The sequence below is a fragment of the Pelobates fuscus genome, chromosome 5 (genome assembly GCF_036172605.1).
Source record: "Pelobates fuscus isolate aPelFus1 chromosome 5, aPelFus1.pri, whole genome shotgun sequence".
NCBI lineage: Eukaryota > Metazoa > Chordata > Amphibia > Anura > Pelobatidae > Pelobates > Pelobates fuscus.
In genome coordinates this window covers 109,642,952-109,662,594 of record NC_086321.1, presented here as the reverse complement: position 1 = coordinate 109,662,594, position 19,643 = coordinate 109,642,952, and the positions used below count along the sequence as shown (strand labels likewise).

At 35.0% G+C, this 19,643-nt stretch overlaps 1 protein-coding gene across 6 annotated transcripts in view; it reads left to right on the top strand.

Moving 5' to 3' along the window:
- The window catches only part of ZNF608 (zinc finger protein 608), a 71,066-nt gene extending 52,660 nt beyond the window's left edge, over nucleotides 1–18,406 (top strand). For 3 of the 6 annotated variants that reach the window (XM_063454139.1, XM_063454138.1, XM_063454137.1), the window contains exons 4-10: nucleotides 10,367–10,454; nucleotides 10,646–13,106; nucleotides 13,310–13,718; nucleotides 14,511–14,686; nucleotides 15,167–15,320; nucleotides 16,067–16,148; nucleotides 17,366–18,406. In XM_063454139.1, the coding sequence (XP_063310209.1) occupies nucleotides 10,367–10,454; nucleotides 10,646–13,106; nucleotides 13,310–13,718; nucleotides 14,511–14,686; nucleotides 15,167–15,320; nucleotides 16,067–16,148; nucleotides 17,366–17,372 (3,377 nt within the window). In that variant the 3' untranslated portion in view covers nucleotides 17,373–18,406. Of the gene's footprint in view, nucleotides 1–10,366; nucleotides 10,455–10,645; nucleotides 13,107–13,309; nucleotides 13,719–14,510; nucleotides 14,687–15,166; nucleotides 15,321–16,066; nucleotides 16,153–17,365 lie in introns of those variants that run through there. The other 3 variants (XM_063454140.1, XM_063454142.1, XM_063454141.1) reach the window with 3 other exon arrangements.
- Nucleotides 18,407–19,643: the final 1,237 nt, after the last annotated feature.

The window sequence follows — 19,643 nt, the reverse complement described above, 5'->3', positions numbered from 1 at the left end:
ATATGATTTAGTTTATTTTGGTTTGATTACTCTGATGGATTTTATTTTAGTATTTGCTTATGTAAACATTTTTAACCCCTTCACTATTGAAATCGAGTTTAAACAATTTTTATTATATGTAATTTGCAGTATGAAATTTAGTCCATAAACCCTTACTCACCCTTATTTACAAGAATGATTCCCAGCCTGTAGAGGAACAAATTTCTCTGCCAGAGGACACTAGTTACTGATATAATGCCTGCAAGTTTGCTCACAATGTAAGCTGCCTCCGCTTACAAACAGTAAAGTTAATTTCAATGGGTCATGTCATTTCTACAGGCAGAGTTGAAGGAAGAGCTACCATTTCACTGTTAGTCAATCTCAGGAATGTTAATCTAAAGCTAAGAATGATATTGCAGTTTTAAATATCTTTTTTTTTTTTTAAGATATGATTTAACTGTATGCACTGTATGTGGTCATTATGCAGACATTATTTTTACATTCTGTTGCTATTTTCAGAAAATGGCACTGCGAGTTATGCTTAAGGGTTCTTGCAAATACCTATAAGCAAGGTATTTGAGTATATATCTAATTTTGTCACGCATACCATATGTGAGAACAATTCAATTTGTGCTTTTATCCTAACATTTAAATCCCTGTGTAAAATATTGCAAGATAAAGTACACTGTATGCTGGTAATCACGCTATTAAGTATGTAATTCACTGATAAGAGGACAGTATGGCTGTAATTAACAAGAAAGATACTATAACATTTTGAAAAACTGTGTAGTATGTTCGAACAGTGGGAGATTTTCTGTGTGAGGGGGAGGGCACACTTTTTATTTATTATTACTACTTTTTTTATTTTATTTTATTTTTTATTTGAGCCTCTATAAATTTTGCACCCTCTGCCCACCCCCACACTATGCCACTACTTGGTAGTGAAGTGGTTATGATGTAAATTGGCATCTACAGTGCATGTGAATGAGAATTTTACCAACATAAGACCAATTCTTTCACGTTATCTTTTTTATCACAAGTTGTTTACTAAGATAATGCATTAAACATTAGTGTACATGAATATACTGTATGCATGTATAGGGGAAAGATGTGAATAATTTGTATCCCTATCAGTCTGTTTTTGTTTCTCTGAAACTGTATCTAAAGACATAATGGAGAGAGATCACGTCTAGTAAAAGCAATTTTGGCCCTTTAAAGAATTGCTTATTAGCAATCTGTGTGATTTACTGAGGACTCAGCTGGCTGCCAGCAGCGGTTTAGGAATGTGTTCTCCAGGGCCTGGTAGCAAAAGATGAAAAGGACCCAGAGCTGGCACAAAAGCAAATAAATGCTTTGACTTTAACTAAAACATCATAATTTATGAGACTGTTTTCCTCACTCTCAGCACAGCATGAATAGATAACAGCTTTGACTGTAGCACAGAGTATTTGCTGCTTTTGCAACATCTTCTTCACATTGAACTGCAAAAGCCTTTCTTTTTTTTCACACACACACACACATAATGAGTCATTTGCACAATACTGTAAAGTATTCACATTCTGTTTTTTTTCCTTTCACACTGGAAATCTAGAATCTATTAGTGGGCATATGCAGAGATTCATTAACTTTCAGAGAAGCGCTACTTGCTGGATCTCATAGGTTTACATCTGTTCTAGATTTTTTTTCCTAGGCTCATTTTGTTTTTTTAATGTGTTCAACAATCATTCCGTTTTTTTTTTTGGTTTTTTTTCCACCACCTAGTTTTTATGAAATAAATTCAATGCTCTACTGATCAGTTCTGCGAAATTACCTCCCACGGGCTGCTCTTTTTTTTTTTTTTACTTTGGGTCTCTGGCATGAAACGAATGTTCTACGTTCCATTAAGATGTCTGAAAGACTCAGAAGGTCATGTATGGTCATTTAAATGCTTACATATAATGATGAGAAAACATCAACGTGTTTTAAAAGCAATTTGATCAGTTTTGCATATGTTATTTTTGAAAACAAGATAGGAGTATCTTATTTTGTGTTTCTTTCCTTTATTTTTGTATTTTATTGACTGCATTTTATTATGTATATGTAAAAAATGATGTGTAAATGAAGGGATAGCAGTAGGGGAGAAGGAGGCATCTCCAGTGAGCAGCGTCCATTTTAAATAACACATCATTACATTGTTAGATGAAAAGCACAAACACTGTACTTTTGCACTTACTATAATTCAGTATTGAAAGTGACAACAATTTGGAAGTACCTCTTAGCGTTTGTCTACATGCTGTGTTTTTATAACCTACTCAAGTCATACCTGTCTCTACAGGGTTCTGGAATTCACACGTTTACGTAAATACAATCCTCATCTCCTTATCCATTACTGACCTATGAGTAAGTCTCCTAAGGTGCTTCACACCCATTAGGTTTTTTTCATCCCAACCCCTAGCCAATAGCCTTATTTTTAAGACACTTAACAATAAAGGCAATTCAAAGAAGAACCATGTAGTTACGGTCTGTCCTTCCTTTGTGAAACTGCTGCCCACAGAGAAGCTTTCGACACCTTTCTCTTTTTTTTTTCTTACGGGTTTTTTTTTTTTCATTATTTTCAATGCTTGAGGCATCGTAGACATCGAACCAGCTTACAGCCAGAAACATGGGTTAACTCTCTAAACTTGTACTTAATTATTTCAACCCAACATTCCTCATACTGGTTTTCGAGTGTTATTCCTGTGCTTTAGCTTGGGGGCCTTAACTGAGGGGAGTATCATGGGAAAATTCTTCCTTTGCCCATTTCAGACAGTAGCCTTCATAGCTCTCAGTGATGTATACATTAAAATTTTACCATAGATAGGAAAACATATTGTGATTGAACTGACAACTAAACCGTACTAGACAAGAGCCCTAGGGTTCTCTTGGGCCAAATTGCTAAAGAGCAGTTGCTGTGCAGCACACTTATTGAGCTGTTTACAATAACACAGACTGTTTATTAGCAATTACACAAAGTTAAGGGACATATTAATCTAGGCAGTTGTACATTGCACAATTATCTAATGTGCTTACAAATAATCTGTATTATGTTGACTAGCAGAAGATAATTTGTCATTTGTTTTTCCTTTCTCTCGGTCTCTAGGTGGATTTTCATACAAGAAAATATCAGTTGGATTGCTTTATATTCTATTTGCCTTTTCTTCTTTTTTCTCGTTCATCGTTATTCTTCTTCTTTTTTTTATTTTTGTGCTCTGATCTAGTTACAGGGAGGGTGCTGTGGGATAGAGAAAAGAATCTAGCAGTGAGAATCCTGTAATTAATGCAAAATACAGGAAGCTATGCTGACAGATAAGCTGATAGCTCTGCAATATATTGCTTGCTTAACTGACTTGAGGGACCCAGACCCAGGAGGAAATAGTGACTTTTTATTTTTTCCTTTTTCTGCAGGAAACAGCTCAACCATGTGTTCTAAAATTCTGCAGCATTGGCTTTGTATATTATCCTGTAGCATCCCTTCTTTAGATAATGGTTTCAGTAAAATATCTCAAGTTCGTTTTTTGTACAAATTAGAATTTTTATCAACATATTTGTATCTATTTGTATCTAATGAACATTAAATCATTAGAATCTAATATAGATATATATTTAAGCATTTCATTTATATTGTTTACACCTTGTGTTCTGATGGGTAGAAGGTCTTAGAAATCTCAATAATGCAGCGAGCATTCTTTGTTTGTGACATTAAACATAGTGAATTTTTGTTCTCCACCCTTCAGACCACAGACTGACATCATGTTACTTGCAATATCCATGGAAAAGGTACTGTTACTATGGAAGCAGGGTGGAAAAAAAAAGGGAAAATGGAAAATGGCAAGATTGATGCTTTTAGCTGACCAGTCAACTGAATATTGACCAACTGTCTTTTCATGAGGAAGAAATAGATGGCAGTGAATAAGCTTGAATCTAGTTTTCCAAGAAGCTGAATGATTTTCCCAAGTCAATACAGCTCATCAGGCATCAGAACAAAGGCTGCAGGGGGGGGGGGGGGATGCGACAGTGATTGAGGTAGTGATAGGTTCTTTGTGTTTAAGAGCAGGAAGACCCAGGGGAATGCTAAGTCTGCGTTATGCTTTTCATTGCCTACTCAGTGTGCGTCTTTCAGAGAAGGTTTTCAAAATGTGTCTTTTATGCACGAGAGAGAGAGACTGAGAGAGAGAGAGAGAGAGAGAGAGAGAGAGATCTGTGGATATAAAAGCAGGAAATCTTAGCAATCTAATCTAATTGTCAAGCAATTAACATTTTACATGCCAAAGTAATGAGCAAAACCATTGTTTAGATATTTGCCTTCAGTCCTATAAGCATGCACACAGTTTTCTCATATTTATTTGTATACCACATTTGTGTACAGGGCCTCTCACTCTAGAGCCATGTCATAATTTGCCCAGACCCCATTTTGATGGAGCCCTCAAATTATTTAGCATTTGATACCGGCGACTAACACAGTTTTTGTAAGAGCATTTGTTAAATTGTGATTAATTGATTGATTGCACTTCTGAGCATTTCCCATTGCATTATGTCATTTACACATTAAAACAAGGCACGGCTCTGCACATGTATTTTACTCAAATTGCAATGAATAAATGTCAAAGTCTACCATCTCTAGCTGCCTACAGAGTCACCCTATCTAAACCAGCAATTTCTAGCCCTTTTCGTGATTTAATCTGTGCATAGTGCATTAACACCAGATAAATGTGTTTTAAAGGTTTATGATTGTAGTAGCTGCAGTTCACTAGGGCATAAAGTGTTTCATTATGCTTTTCTTTGTTACCGTTGCCCTATCTCCTGAGCTACATTGCACTACATTATTTGTTCAGATAAAGCCCTATGTTCAGGGTGACTAATCTTAGCTCTGTGTTCCAGATGGTTTGATTACAGGATGTGGTTAAAATGACTCTTCGAACATTTGGCTTAGCTATAGGGCTGAAAAAACAAAATGAAATAAGCTATGATGCTGTCTCTGGTCACCTGGCATATTTCCCTTGCTTTAATTGCTAAGTGTTTTTAAAGACTCCTTTGTAAAGTTCTAAGGTGCAGCCTCAAGTTTGCATTCAAGCATATTTATCTTGAATGTGATTTTATTTCAGATTAAAATGATATGTCTGAACCTGTGGTCATTTAAATTAGGACTCTATGAGATAGGGACAGAGTGTGTGTGGTTAAAAATATATGGGGGAAGCTGTGTTAAATAAATATTGTTCCTGTGACATGTACGCTGTAATTGTCTTGGCGAAAGGTCTACATGCTCCCAATTACGGAAGCCTGAGACTTTTGTACTGCATTGTATACTTTCTTTTTTGTTCTTTCCTTCAGTGAAAAATATGCAATAATAAAGAATGTTAAAAAATAATAATAAATATTGCTCCTACTGGAGAAAAAATATTTTCATATTCTATTAAACCTTAACATTCATTTTTGGAAAATACAAGACATTTTGAGCATATGTTCCATATGTTCCGGTGAACTTCCTTGTTTAATCACCAAGTTAATTTATTGAACTGGACTGATATAATAAGTATAACAGAGGTAAAAAAAAAGCATATATTTATTTATGAGTATAATAGATAAACCAGCTGAAGCGATTAGTAGAAATGCATTGGTTTGTTATACACGCTCACATTTTCATCAAGAAGATAATGTTTAAAATTCAAATAATTATTTAGTATATTTTAGTGCAATAAACGGGTTATTATATGAAAAACTTAAGTAATATGACTGTGAACCTAGTGATGCATATGTATATTAATGTGCATTATAGTATAGTATATTTATATATATATATTTTTTTTTTTTCTCTACATGTTTTTTTTTCCTTCACATCAATTTTTCAACTGACTATTATTTTATTTTTTATTACTATTTGTTACATATCAAATTTTGACATTGTGGCTGTTTTAGCGAGTAGCAATCTTCCAGTTTCTTAGGTTCAGTCAGGCTTCGATCGTGCTGATATGATTTATTGTTTCACAAAGCGCTGAAAAAAAAAAAAGAGGTTAATTTGATGTATGTGACAACAGCATTTGTTATTGATCATAGCATCTTTGGCTCTTCTCCAGTTTCTGATGGTTTCTTTAAAGATGAAGAGATTATGCATTATTTTATTATTAGAATGTGAGAAAGTAAATGTGAAAATTGGCAAACTGTGATACATGCTAATGGACCAGACTATTATTTTGAACATGAAAGCATATTTAAAAAAAATAAAATGGTTGGAATTTGGAGTCATTGAATGAATTGTAATGCTAAGATGTTTCCATTCCTGCAATTCCTGTCCCACCATCTTGTTTACTGCAACTAGTACCCATAATTCTCTGTCATTTTTAGACTAGTATGAGAAATAAATGTTGGAATCCAAAATAAGTTTAGGGAACATGACTGGACCCTCGCCTCTACTCGTACATTTTGATTAAAAGACAATAACTGGCTTTCATTGTGCATTTAGTTCCACAAAGCAGAACCCCTGTAGATTCAAAATGTACAGTGCAATTTCCATTATCAGTCATTTACAAAAAAACTAAACCTATTTCATGCTGTACTGGCCCATTAAAAATGTTACATGTTGGCTTTTCATAAATCACTTTCATTTTATATCCTTTATGGTGTAAGTTAGCTTATCTTGGCCCTTCATTACTTCCTATAAGTTTAATTTGTTAATCAAACGTATTTATGAAACAGTAAAATTATGGATTTTCTACAAGAAATCAGGTTTTATATGTTTGTGTTTTGTGCTTGTTTCCTTGACCGCCTATTACATAAAGTATTGGCTGTTTGTATTTATCTTCCATTTGAAAAAGGGTTAATTTTTTTTGGTGTGTTAAATTGCTATTTATCAAGTCTCTGAGGACAGATGCAATTTACAACAGTGTCACCTCTCTGGAAAGCTGTGCTAATGCAAACAACACAGTGTTTGACTTGCTAAGTCAGGATGCATTATACAATAAGTCATCTTTGTTTGGACTGGTGTTGCATGACACAGATAACACATAGTCTCTTGCAGTCATAGCTATTTACACCCTACGTACCCACATCACTTTGTTGCCTAACGGTCAAAGTAATATTATTTCCAGCATTGTTTGCTAAAGTTTTAAGGTTCCTTTGCAATCTGACATTAAAGGAGCACTATAGTGCCAGGAAAACGAACTTGTTTTCCTGGCACTATAGGGTCATTAGGGCCCCCCTCCCGCTGGGCTCAAGGGGTTAAAACCCCTTCAGCCACTTACCTTTCTCCAGCGCCGTGCTCCCTCTGTGCTGGGGAACTCTCCACCCCCTGCCGACGTAAGATCCGCATGCGCGGCAAGAGCCGTGCGCACATTCAAACAGCCCATATTAAAGCATTGCTCAATGCTTTCCTATGGACGTCCAGTGTCTTCTCACTGTGATTTTCACAGTGAGAATCGCGGAAGCGCCTCTAGCGGCTGTCAGAGCGACAGCCACTAGAGGCTGGATTAACCCTCAGTAAAACATAGCAGTTTATCTGAAACTGCTATGTTTTCAGCTGCAGGGTTAAAACTAGAGGGACCTGGCACCCAGACCACTTCATTGAGTTGAAGTGGTCTTTGGGTGCATATACTGGTTATTTAATTGTGTAGGTCACTCACTCTCTGAGCAGCAAAATAGAAAAGTCGAGGCACTCCAAGGTACAAATCAGGCAATTTTATTGAACCCACTCCATCGGTTCAATAAAACTGCCTGATTTGTACCTTGGAGTGCCTCGACTTTTCTATTTTGTTATTCAGCATTTTGGTCTCTGGTACTGAGACTGTCTGAGTTGCACCCAGCTACATACTGCTTAAAGGGATAGAGTGCAGTTCCACACCCTACCATCACTCTCTGAGCAGGACATTACTGCATTAAAATCTTCATATTTTGCAGAGATAACACTCCCCCCCTTGGGCCTCAAACATGTTTATCCCTTTTCTATATCTAGGATTGCCAGATCACATTATTAATTAAGAATGCTTATAAAAATGCTTATTTCAGGGCTGTATAACTTAATACGATGCCCTGAAGTATGTTTTGTTACAAGAATTTATAATTCCAATAGAGGCCTGACAATCTTACCCTCATCACACAGTCATTTTTCAAAGAGATAAGAATTTGCTGATGTTATCAATGTAGAATCCCCAGTAAACATGTTTAGAAATCCCTGCAAGCAAGACATATTTATTCAGTCTTGTTAAAATGGATAATACAATAGAGTAACTTTTACTTCCAGATGAAGGACATAAGATTTACTGGTCAAGGACATAAGATTTACTGGTGTATTTTTTTCTGCTTGTGGTAAAAGGAAGGATGAAAGTAATGGTTTCTGGTGTAATCCAAGCACATATGTTTTCATTAATCTAGGTTTCCATTTTTAGTTTCCATGTGAAAATTGAGGAGGTATAGGACTGTAAACTCAACACCGTGAAAAATATGATTAGCATTGTGACATCAGAAGGTTTTCTGACCTGCAATATACCACAAAAAATAGACAGGATTACAAAAGCTGCAATGCATAGCCAAATGTAGTATGTGTGTATAATGAAAGCTTTTTTTTTTTTTAATATAATTCTTTATTTTGAAATAGACCGGTGTAATGCAAAGCACAGTCTGCAAACAAGTTAAATTATTTAAATTGTCAGGTTACATATTGCAATAAGGATCTGGAATGTTACAATTTTTTTCTAAATTTACCAGTAAAAAAAAAAAAAAAAAAAAGAAGTAAAATGAATGAGTGGTGAGTAGGTAATAATAAGCACCGGAAGTAAGGGGAAACGTATTATGTTGGGGGTTCGTATAAAAAGAGACCCATGAGTTCCCTATCTTTTCGAAGGAAGCAGACAAATGGTGGACACTAGGTGCCAGTTTATACATACCTTATTTTTATACCACTGTCTTCTATCACATAAATTATGTAGTGAGAAAAGGAAACGCTTCTACACACATGTATACAGTACAATAAGCAATAAACACAAAATATATACTTGATAATATGATCTTGGTTATTTAATAACATGAAATATGAAATTAGCGTGTATTCTATTTATTTTCCTCAATTGGTGTTTTTTTCATGTACATTTTTTAATGTTTTTTTAAAAATCACAATTACATTTCTCAAAACCAATCGGCTACATGTGAAATGTTGAAACAGTGAGCTGCTGAGTCGCTGTGTGCTTTTAGTTAATGTTAATAGAACATAATTAGAACAACTGCTTGTATTTGTCTTTTTCTTCTTATTGTTGAAACCTAAGATACAGATCTCTGTCCAAGCAATCACATGGCTGTTGTTGGCAGCTAGCATTGACCAAAGTTTTGTTGGCCGTTACTAACAATCCTAGAGTCTTCAAGGGGGAAGGAAATAGCAAAAAAAAAAATCAACAAAAAAAAAACCCTTTCATGAAGGGTTAGGCTTTAAGTACTAGTGCAGACTTTCCTGTTTTTCATTTTATTAGCCATTAAAAATGTGGGTTTGTTGTTTCTTTTATGTTTCCTTTTAAGCTATTTTAATTATACATATGTGCTTCATCCTAGGCTTCATAACAAACCAATCAGGTTTACTGCATGTATAGCTCTAAACACACCAACCTTCTGGCAATACCAGCGAATGTCTGTGCTGTAAATATAACAGACTTGCTTGAGACTTTTAAGATGTTGGAAATGTCTTTTGACACCACACATATACTAAGACACAGAAGCCTTGCATAGAAATGAACCATGGCTTAATAAAATGTTTAAGTTGGGGGAAGTGTGTGTAGTATAGCAGTTCTTTTCTTTTACCTTTGAATGTACTATCTATAAATGGATCATTTATTATCATAAAATAGCATTACTCACATCCTGAAGAGGCAAAGGGTTACATCATGTTGTGCAATATTTATAGAGAAATTGCATTTTTATGTTGTTGATTTTATACACATTGAAATTGCCTCTGTTCAGAAAGTGACTTTGCTAGGGTCACACTATCTCTGTTTCTGTGTGGCTTTAAACATCTTTGTAAGTAAAAGTCATTTATCATCTCTCTGTTAAAAGCAATATAGATTATTTGTGGTTATTTTCTGATTTAATCCATACAAACTGGTACTCGGCTTTTGCTAGCTGCCTGTTAAGTGAGAGGAATTACATTTAATAATAGCAACATTTAGAGGTAGTGTTTTACAGCAGGACATGGCAAAAGCTATTTCCTGCTGTCATTTCTATCTTGATTGTGCATACACATACACTATTTCCTGTGGGTTTCAATTTGAGGCCACTAAAACCAAGGAAAGGAAGCACGCCAACCACAGCTATTAAAAGAAATCTAACGGAATATGTGAACATGCTTTAAAAAATTACAAACTATATGAACTTAATAGAACTTTCTTTTCATTTGTAGGTGTCTTAGTTGTGAATGTCACATGGCGAAACAAAACATATGTAGGAACCTTGCTGGATTGCACAAAACATGACTGGGCCCCCCCAAGGTGCGTTTATTTATTTTTTTTAAAAAGGCTAATGTGATCAACTTCTAAATTTAAGATAAAGATAAGAGTAATTGTAATTTTGTCATAATTTTTTTGTTTTGTTTTATTTGCGTTAGTTGTGTATATGTTTTTAAGATATGTTTCATATTTTGAGATTAAATGCAAATGATTAAAATACTGTTTTTATTCAGATTCTGCGATTCACCTACAAGTGACCTTGAAATGCGTGGAGGCCGTGGCAGAGGAAAAAGATCAAGATCAGCAGCTACAGCAACAGTGGCACCTCCTGGGACTGAGTCAACTTTCACAGAATCTAGAGGGCTTCAAAATAAAAACAGAGGAGGAGCTAACGGCAAAGGAAGGCGTGGCAGTATTAATACAAGTGGGCGCAGGACACCCCCAAATTGTGCCATGGAGGATGTTAAAACAAGTCCTTCACCTGCTGGAAAAAGGAAAAGCAAACCCCCAATGGAGCTAGACCTGAATTCCAGTTCTGAGGACAATAAATCTGGCAAAAGGATCAGGACAAATTCTCGAAGCACTCCAACAACCCCACAAGGAAAAAATGAGACTTCTTTTTTGGACCAAGGCTGCTCTTCTCCAATTCTAATAGACTGTCCACATCCAAATTGCAACAAAAAGTACAAGCACATCAATGGACTACGGTATCACCAGGCACATGCACACTTAGATCCCGAAAATAAACTGGAGTTTGAGCAGGACAGTGAGGATAAAGTTTCTGACTGTGAGGAAGCACTAAGCAATGTGGCACTTGAATGCAATGAGTCAAGCACAAGTTTGGATCAGTTAAAAGCACCCACATCTCCAAGTTCACACTGTGCCCCAGGCACACCAAAGAGCAAAAGAGAATTAGCAAATAATGGTCCAAATCAGATTGGAAATCCTAAAAGTGGCAAAAATTCTGGAAAAAAGAAAGGTTTAAATGTTGAACTAAGTAGTCTACCTGTGATTTCTAACATGGCAGCCACGCTGGACAATTGTTCAACATTAGACAGTACCTTAACAGTAGAAATGCCAAAACTTGAAGCAGAAGGAATTATTGACAAGAAAACTGTAGGCGAGAAAGACAAAACTAAAAAAGCCAACAACTGCAAAATTGATAAAAATCTTTCAAAGCTCAAAACTGCTCGGCCCATTGCACCAGCCCCAGCCCCAGCCCCAGCCCCAGCCCCTACACCTCCTCAATTAATCGCTATCCCCAGTTCAGCATTTACAAACACTAATACAGGGACAATACCAGGATTACCCTCTTTAACAACTGCTGTTGTCCAGGCAACACCAAAGAGTCCTCCATTAAAGCCTATTCAACCAAAGCCTACTATTATGGGAGAGCCAAGCACTGTAAATCCTTCTCTCTCATCCCTCAAGGACAAAAAGAAAAAGGAAAAAAGAAAACTAAAGGAGAGAGAAAGTAAAGAGGCTGTAAGCCCTAAAACAGACTCCAAAATTTGTAAAGTAGAGGATTCAAAAGGATCTGGAAAGGATACGCCTGGGCATTTTTTAAAAGATCATTTGAGCAAGAGTGAAGCACTTGCCAACGGATTAGGAGAAACTCAAGAGAGCCGTATGGCAAGTATAAAAGCAGAGGCAGATAAGGTCTATACGTTTACGGATAATGCACCAAGCCCTTCTATTGGAAGTGCCTCTAGAATAGAATGCAGCACTGTGATAAATGGACAATCTCCTATTGCACCGTTGCATGTTTTGACACAAAATGGAGGTGATAGTTCTGCTACCAAAACAAACAGCCCAGCATACTCTGATATTTCGGACGCTGCTGATGATGGGGGTTCTGATAGCAGGTCAGAGGGTGTGAGATCAAAGACCAGCTCTCCATCTGAAATTGTTTGTAATAAAGACAATGTTGTTAAGGGACCCTCCACACCTATACAGCAATCATCTCAAGCAAAAGAATCTCTTTCACCATATTACCATGGTTATGATCCATACTATTCGCCTAATTATGTGCACTCAGGACAGATCAACAATTCTGCGACTGGCATTTCTAATTCTGCACAGGTAATGAAAAACAAAAAAGACACTGAAGAAGAAACTGAGAAAAAAGAAAAAACTGAAAGTTCAGATTGCAAAAAGAATGAAGTAAATACCAGTAATTTGCCACCTCAACATCAGTCTGTTATCACGCAACGACATCCTGCACTAGCTCAGTCACTTTATTATGGACAATATGCATATGGACTTTACATGGATCAAAAGTCTTTAATTGCTTCAAATCCTGCCTATCGGCAACAATATGAAAAGTACTATGAAGATCAGAGAATGGCTGAGCAAAAAATAGTGCAGACCAGCAGAGAATGTGATAGGAAAATAGAAAACCCTTCAAAGGAACTAGTGAAAGAGGAGAAGCTGAAAAACATGCCAACGGCTACTGTTTCAAAAGCACCTTTAACACCAGAACCTGGTAAAGTTAACCCAAAAATTGGAATTGTTAATAAATCAGACGATTCTGGAAAATCCCAGATTCTATCTAACCATCAGCAGCTTCAATGTGACAGTTTCAAAGCAAAGCAAATGGAAAATCATCAGCTCATAAAAGAAGCCGTAGAAATGAAATCTGTTATGGACTCAATGAAACAAACAGGGGTGGATCCCACCATGAGATTTAAGCAGGTAAGTTCTTAAACAGAATTGAAGTGTGAGTTCTTTCATTTGTCATGATAAACTTGTGTGTGCTGCTTTCAGGTGCTTGTTAATTGTATTATTAATGATAATCATAAATTGCTGTAGTAGTTTGTGTGTGCTGTTTCCTGCTGAGCTGTAGAGACACTTTAAAGTAAATGCAAATTAAAACTAATGGTCTCTCTTTCCTTCAGGACTCTGACTCGAGATCATGGCATCATTACATATACCAATCAAAGTACCTCGAGCAGCAGAAATCAGAGGAAATGGACAGAGAAAAAAAGATAAAAGAGGATAACCTGAGAAAAACACCCAATAAAGAGAGTGTTCAGCCAGTTGCATTACCTATTATGAAAGAAGAGAGCAAAGAGGTGAAACGCCCAGATTCTCAATTAATAGAAGAGGGCAAAAACAAGAATGAAGACCGAAAAACTCCTGTAAATTGGAAAGACTCCAGAAATGCTAGAGTTGCAGTGTCCTCTCCAATGAGTCAACATCAGTCGTATATTCAATATTTGCATGCCTATCCATATACCCAGATGTACGATCCAAACCATCCAGCATATCGAGCAGTGTCTCCTGTTTTAATGCATAGTTATCCAGGTGTGTAGAAACATAAATAAATATCAGGTTTTACTGTATATTATCAGATGTATAAATTGTGTTTTTATGTTTTGGTCACCGTTATTCAAGTCAAACAGGCAAACCCCCAAGTAATAGACTTCTGCAACTAATTTGCACAATTTTAGTGTTGTGATAAAAGTTGCATTTCATCAAAGTTGTATGTGAATATATTATCTTTAAAGATCTCTAGCTACATTAAGAAAGATCAAAAAGTGAAACTTTTTAACAAGCCTTTATTTAATCTACTGTTGTTAAACACAAGTAACATATACCAAAGTTGTAACCATATGTCTTAAATTAGCTCCAGAATGTATTCTAAGTAGGTAGCAAACTGATAAGTTGGTAAGTTCACAGGACCTATGAATCAGAAGGAACATTTAGAAACCATCATTAGTGTTTGATATGGACATTGCAGTACTGCATACATAATAAATGTCGTGTAAATGTACTTGAATTGGAATGGGACACTCTAGGATGGATTTATCATATTTTAATATATTATGTGTAATAAATAATTATAGTTTTTAATATCCTGTTTGTTGTAGAAAATGGCTAGTTTTTATCTCCTTTCTTTATTGATGCTAACAAGAGCAATTGACTGATTAAGATCTGAGGCAAAATGTGATATTAGATGTCTTTCATAGATATTCATGTTTTTATGATGTTTGCTGTAAATGTACAGCTATATGTATCATGCTAATTGCTTCACCACCTCATTGTAAGCATGGTAGAGGACCAGTTGTAATTTTGATTTTATATTTTTTTCCCTAGGGGCTTATCTTTCTCCAGGCTACCCTCACTACTCAGTATATGGGAAAGTATCAGGACGAGATGAAACTGAGAAAGCCAGCACAAGTCCCAGCATTAACTCCAAATCAGTACCAGAATCAAAAGCATTAGACTTGCTCCAGCAGCATGCTAATCAATACCGCACCAAGTCCCCTGCTGTAAGTTAGTATAACTTTAAGTTTCCCTGGTATTGGCAATTTGATTTGAAACAATTCCAGTACATAGAGCTCTGCGTCACTGATTTTTACATAAAGTGGGTCACACCTGTTTCACAAACATAGGTCTGGAATGTGATTAATATCTATTTTACAAAATTAATTGTTCAGTTCTCCCATGTAGTCATGGATGTCACCAAAATGAGCAAATACAAAATCCATCTCGTAACCCCAGATGGAATTTATATCCACCAATACATAAATATCATGATAATATCATCTGCCTTTGGATGCTAGAACACAGCCAAGCCTGCCTGTTAATATTGCAAAGTCAATATATTATATGTTTTTGTTTTTTTCTCATATGCTGTTGGTTTTAATAACTGTTATGCCATACCTGTCTCTAATGTATATCTAAGAATAACTTTAACAAACCCCAATAATTCTGATAGCAAATTATGCTTATTTTTGGGATTCTTTTAGCTGGCTGAAAAAGCCACAACGGAGCGAGAACGAGAAACTGAAAGGGAGAGGGATCGGCATTCACCTTTTGGGCAGCGGCATCTTCATACTCATCACCATACACATGTTGGAATGGGCTATCCATTAATTCCTGGGCAATATGACCCATTTCAAGGTTGGTATTCATTTACTGCAATTTATTGCACCACTGATTTTTGGAGAATAGGAAAGGATTTTTTCAGTTTTTTAGTCCTTATTTTAAATGTATTAATGTTTCCTTAATTTTTTTATTTAAAAAAAAAAAACATGCTAGAAATGAGAAATAGCTCCTTCCCCCCTATGAACTCAGTCTTCACAGAATTGTTAGTCAATAAATATCCATGAATATTTACAAACTCCATTGTGTACTCTAATGGACCTCAGATTGATCAAAATATATTTCCTCTAAGCACTGACCAACTGAGCTATTCAAAAGCATATTCAAAAATATAGTGGGTTTATCTCATTTAGCATACATGTCTTTTCAAATTCCCCTTAGAAGAGGTATAAAAAAGTAAAAAAAAAAAAAAAAAAAGATACAGTAAAATAGTAAGTTTCATAGTGGTATGAATTTAAAACCAGGATGGTTAAAATACTAATTTTGGAACTTATTGCAATTAGGTCCATGGTTGAGTCCTTTTCTATCTATGCTTAAATTATATGCCCACACTTTGATAATGATATGCACATTTTCACTCCCATTTAAAAACATTGTAGTAAGATTATTTTAATATATTCCCACGGTCAGCCCCTTTACACCTTCACAATTCCCTATGTTTGCTTTTTTTTTTTTTTTTTTTTTTGGATAGTTAAGGGAGTACAGTTTGTGATGCATGTGTACTGCATTCAATGGAATGTACTCACATGGGGCTTTTCCTTTAGGGTTGACATCTGCTACCCTTGTTGCCACTCAGCAGGTGGCTGCTCAGGCATCTTCCTCCGGTATGTTTCCTACACAAAGAAGGTAAACAGAGTGTAAAATAACATTGTATATTAAATAAAATCACTTTTACAAATCTATGAATAATGGAACTTTTCAGTATTGCCACTTTGTACAACAATCAAGTGATGTACAATAAAAGAAAAAAAAACTTTACCACATGGTAACAAATTAAAAGCAAAAACTACTAAAAAAATCCCACAAAAATATCCACTTCAACCCATTGTCTCTTGTATAGTTTCCAGCACGATGCTGATGAATGTTTTCAATCTGTAGACTTAATGTAGAAATGCAAATGAGAGTTCAAATTGTCATTTTAGATTTTCTTTCTTTTTGTGTGAATATTTTAAGTTTCAGTAAGCTGAGTCAAGTGGCAGTAGCTGTGTTGATTCAAACAGAGACAAATTGATCAATTCCATTTTTGTGTTTCATATATTCATCACAAGTTGCTTCATAATGAAAAGCAAAGTCCTGCATTTACTTTGAATAACAAGAAGCATAAAATTAACAATGGATATTTGTTGTGCAATATTTTCTTATTTTATATATATTTTATGAAAGAAAATAGTGATGCTTAAAAGTTCCCTGGTGTACTTGTGAATAATGTATATTACTGAGTTTCAACTTGATTATTTTATAGATTCTTAAACAACTCAATAAATGTAGCATAATGTTTAGATTTTTATCAATAAATGCTTAATCTTCTGCAATGTTCATTAAAATGATTATGGGTAGATTAAAGCATTTTATAAGATGCTCATAATTTTCACCTTTTTATAGCTTTGTAGCATTTTTATATAGTAAATGTTTAATCAGCCTGGTTGTTTGAAAATACTATAGAATGCAAACATTTCTTGGTATTTAATTATGTAGCTTTTTGTTGGCTTCAAAGCTAGCTTTGACAGGTTTATACTGCAGATACAGTAGCTATGGTGGGAAATATATAGAACGTGAAACCCTTTCTGTAATACGCATTGAGTAAACAGAACCCATGAGAATAGTGGGGAATGCTATTTCCAGGCTACAGATGTACACTCAGTAATTAGAGACACAATGAGAATTATGTGCCCATCAATAGAGGCTTTGTGAAGCACAAATAAAGCTGTCCACAACTTGAACAGAACATTTTATACACTGACACACTACTCCGACTCCAGGCTTTTGAATGTCAACAATATATTTTCATGATGAATAAATAAAAAAAAAAAAATTACAAGTTTTTTTTTCTCTCTCTCTTCTAGGGAATGAATACATAGAAAATGTACATTAAGTCATGTGACTGGATCACATGGGAGAGTGCTTTATTACAGACATCAGTTCCATGGTGTTTATCTTTAATGCCTAAATGGCAGGCAAAAAGTCATTTCATTTTTGTAAATTGCAGATTTTATAACAGAGTAACATGTTCCTGTAATTAGACGTCTGTGTGCAAGTACAGCATATATATCTGTAGGTATATGTATGTACGCATCAGTATGTTTGTATTGTATATTTACATGCACACAAATATATATTAATAAATATATATATATATATATATATTCTTTACTTTTTTTTGTTTTTTTTTGTATCGGTAACCAGGCTCGCACACCCATAGGGGGGTCTGCTGCTAATTTGCAAACCAAGCGGTAAATTGAAAGTGTATTTGTCATGTTGGAAAGTGTTTACTACAAATGGCTGTTTTCTTATTTTCCCGAACGTGTATATAATGTTATGTATCCATGTGCCTGAAATACTAAAAAAATCTAATCATATTGGCCATAGACTCTAAAAGAGGCAGGCTGTCGTGACGACACTTTGGTACAATGTAGATGTCTATATGGTGGCTCCCATTTAAGATACATCAGTGTAAATGTTACTGTAATAATTGTTTTATTGTAATAGTGTATTGTGAAAATATACATATGGAAGACAAAGGGTTGCCAGCACCATACAATAATACTTTTGTACATAATGTATAAATGGAAAAAAAAAGAAAACAAAAAAAAAAGTAAATAATGAACATCTGTGAATAATGTGTCTCTTTTAATCTTGAATGGCCAATAACCCAATGACCTGCATACCAGAAGACATCTGTGATTGTTCTATTACTTGAATAGTCCTGCAGTCTTTTTTAATGTTTACAATTATCCTGTTTTAGAAGAGAAACTTAAATGCCATTGCCTGGTTACTTGTTTTATGCTGTAATCTAGTTTATTTTATGTAAAATGTATATTGAATGCTTTCATTTTTATACCTGCCTTAAATAATTTGGCAATCAAAATAAAATAAGTTGTTTTTTTTGTATTGCCTTGTTCTTTCTTGATTTGTTTCATTCTTATTACAGTCTTCATTTTTATGTTAAAATATGTTACATAATGCTGTCAACATTTTCCTTGCCCAGATTTAAGAGTATGTTTTCCAAATGTATATGGCTGCTCTGTAAGCTAAATCTCAAAGGGTATTTGTGCCATTTGAGTTGCCTGCATGTCAGAACTAAGCTCTAAAGATGCTGGTAAAACAGTATTGCAATTGGGCTTCCCTATGTTGAGCAATTTAATGACTATTTCACTGACCTGTACTTTGCTTTCACAAGCATTTGAGTTAGTTTCCAAGGTCAGCCAAATTGACCTACATGATAATTTTACCTTGAATACCATACTTTACAGGTTTAGTCTCTGGTTCATATACTATGCTTTTAAAACTCTATTATGTCATATTAACTTAGGTCGGAAAAAGAGTATACCAGGCTTTTCACAAATACATCCTGCCTCTGTAAAAAAAAAAAAATCACTCGGAAGTGAACATCTATTTTTCTTTGAAAATATCTATTTTATTTGTACATAGATTAAGAAGCTTTGGTAGTCAAATTTTGGACAAGGCTGCTGAGGGAAGTCAAGGTGTAAGTATGAATCTGGAGAAAGAAGGAATGCAAATGAAATTTAGCATCCAGAAACATTAAAACATTATGTTCTGTAGAGAACATGGAGGGAGCTGTATATCATTTAGTGTGAGGCTAAAATAAATGGACTGGAGTTGACAAAGGAGAAGAATGTTAAAAAAAGGAGTGGGGTAAAAGAAGAGGTTGAAGGGGTGCGTGGGTGTGTGGGTAATTTCTCATGTAGGACATTGAGGTTTGAGAAATGTCTTATACTTGGAGACTAGTATTTGAGTTGTAAACATCTCTGCATGGCAAAGTGATAGCTCTTTGTTCTTTCACCCTTTTAAATACTATTGCAACACATGCTGAGCTGAATAAGGTGATATGTAAAAAATATATTCATTACCACTACACAAATTTACTCTTGTATGATGCCTCATGCATATATAATGCTCTGCATTTTCTTCAGCAGTGCTGTACAGAGCTTCACAAGTAAATACATTTATATAATTTTCTGGGCTTTGCTATACAAACCATGTAAAAGAAAATAAAAGAAACTATGGAGGATTAAAAACAATGGACTACTGACTTGGAAAACAACCTTCCTTTTGTTTATTCTATTGTCTAGTTTAGCCATATTGTTAAATGAAAGGGTGTAT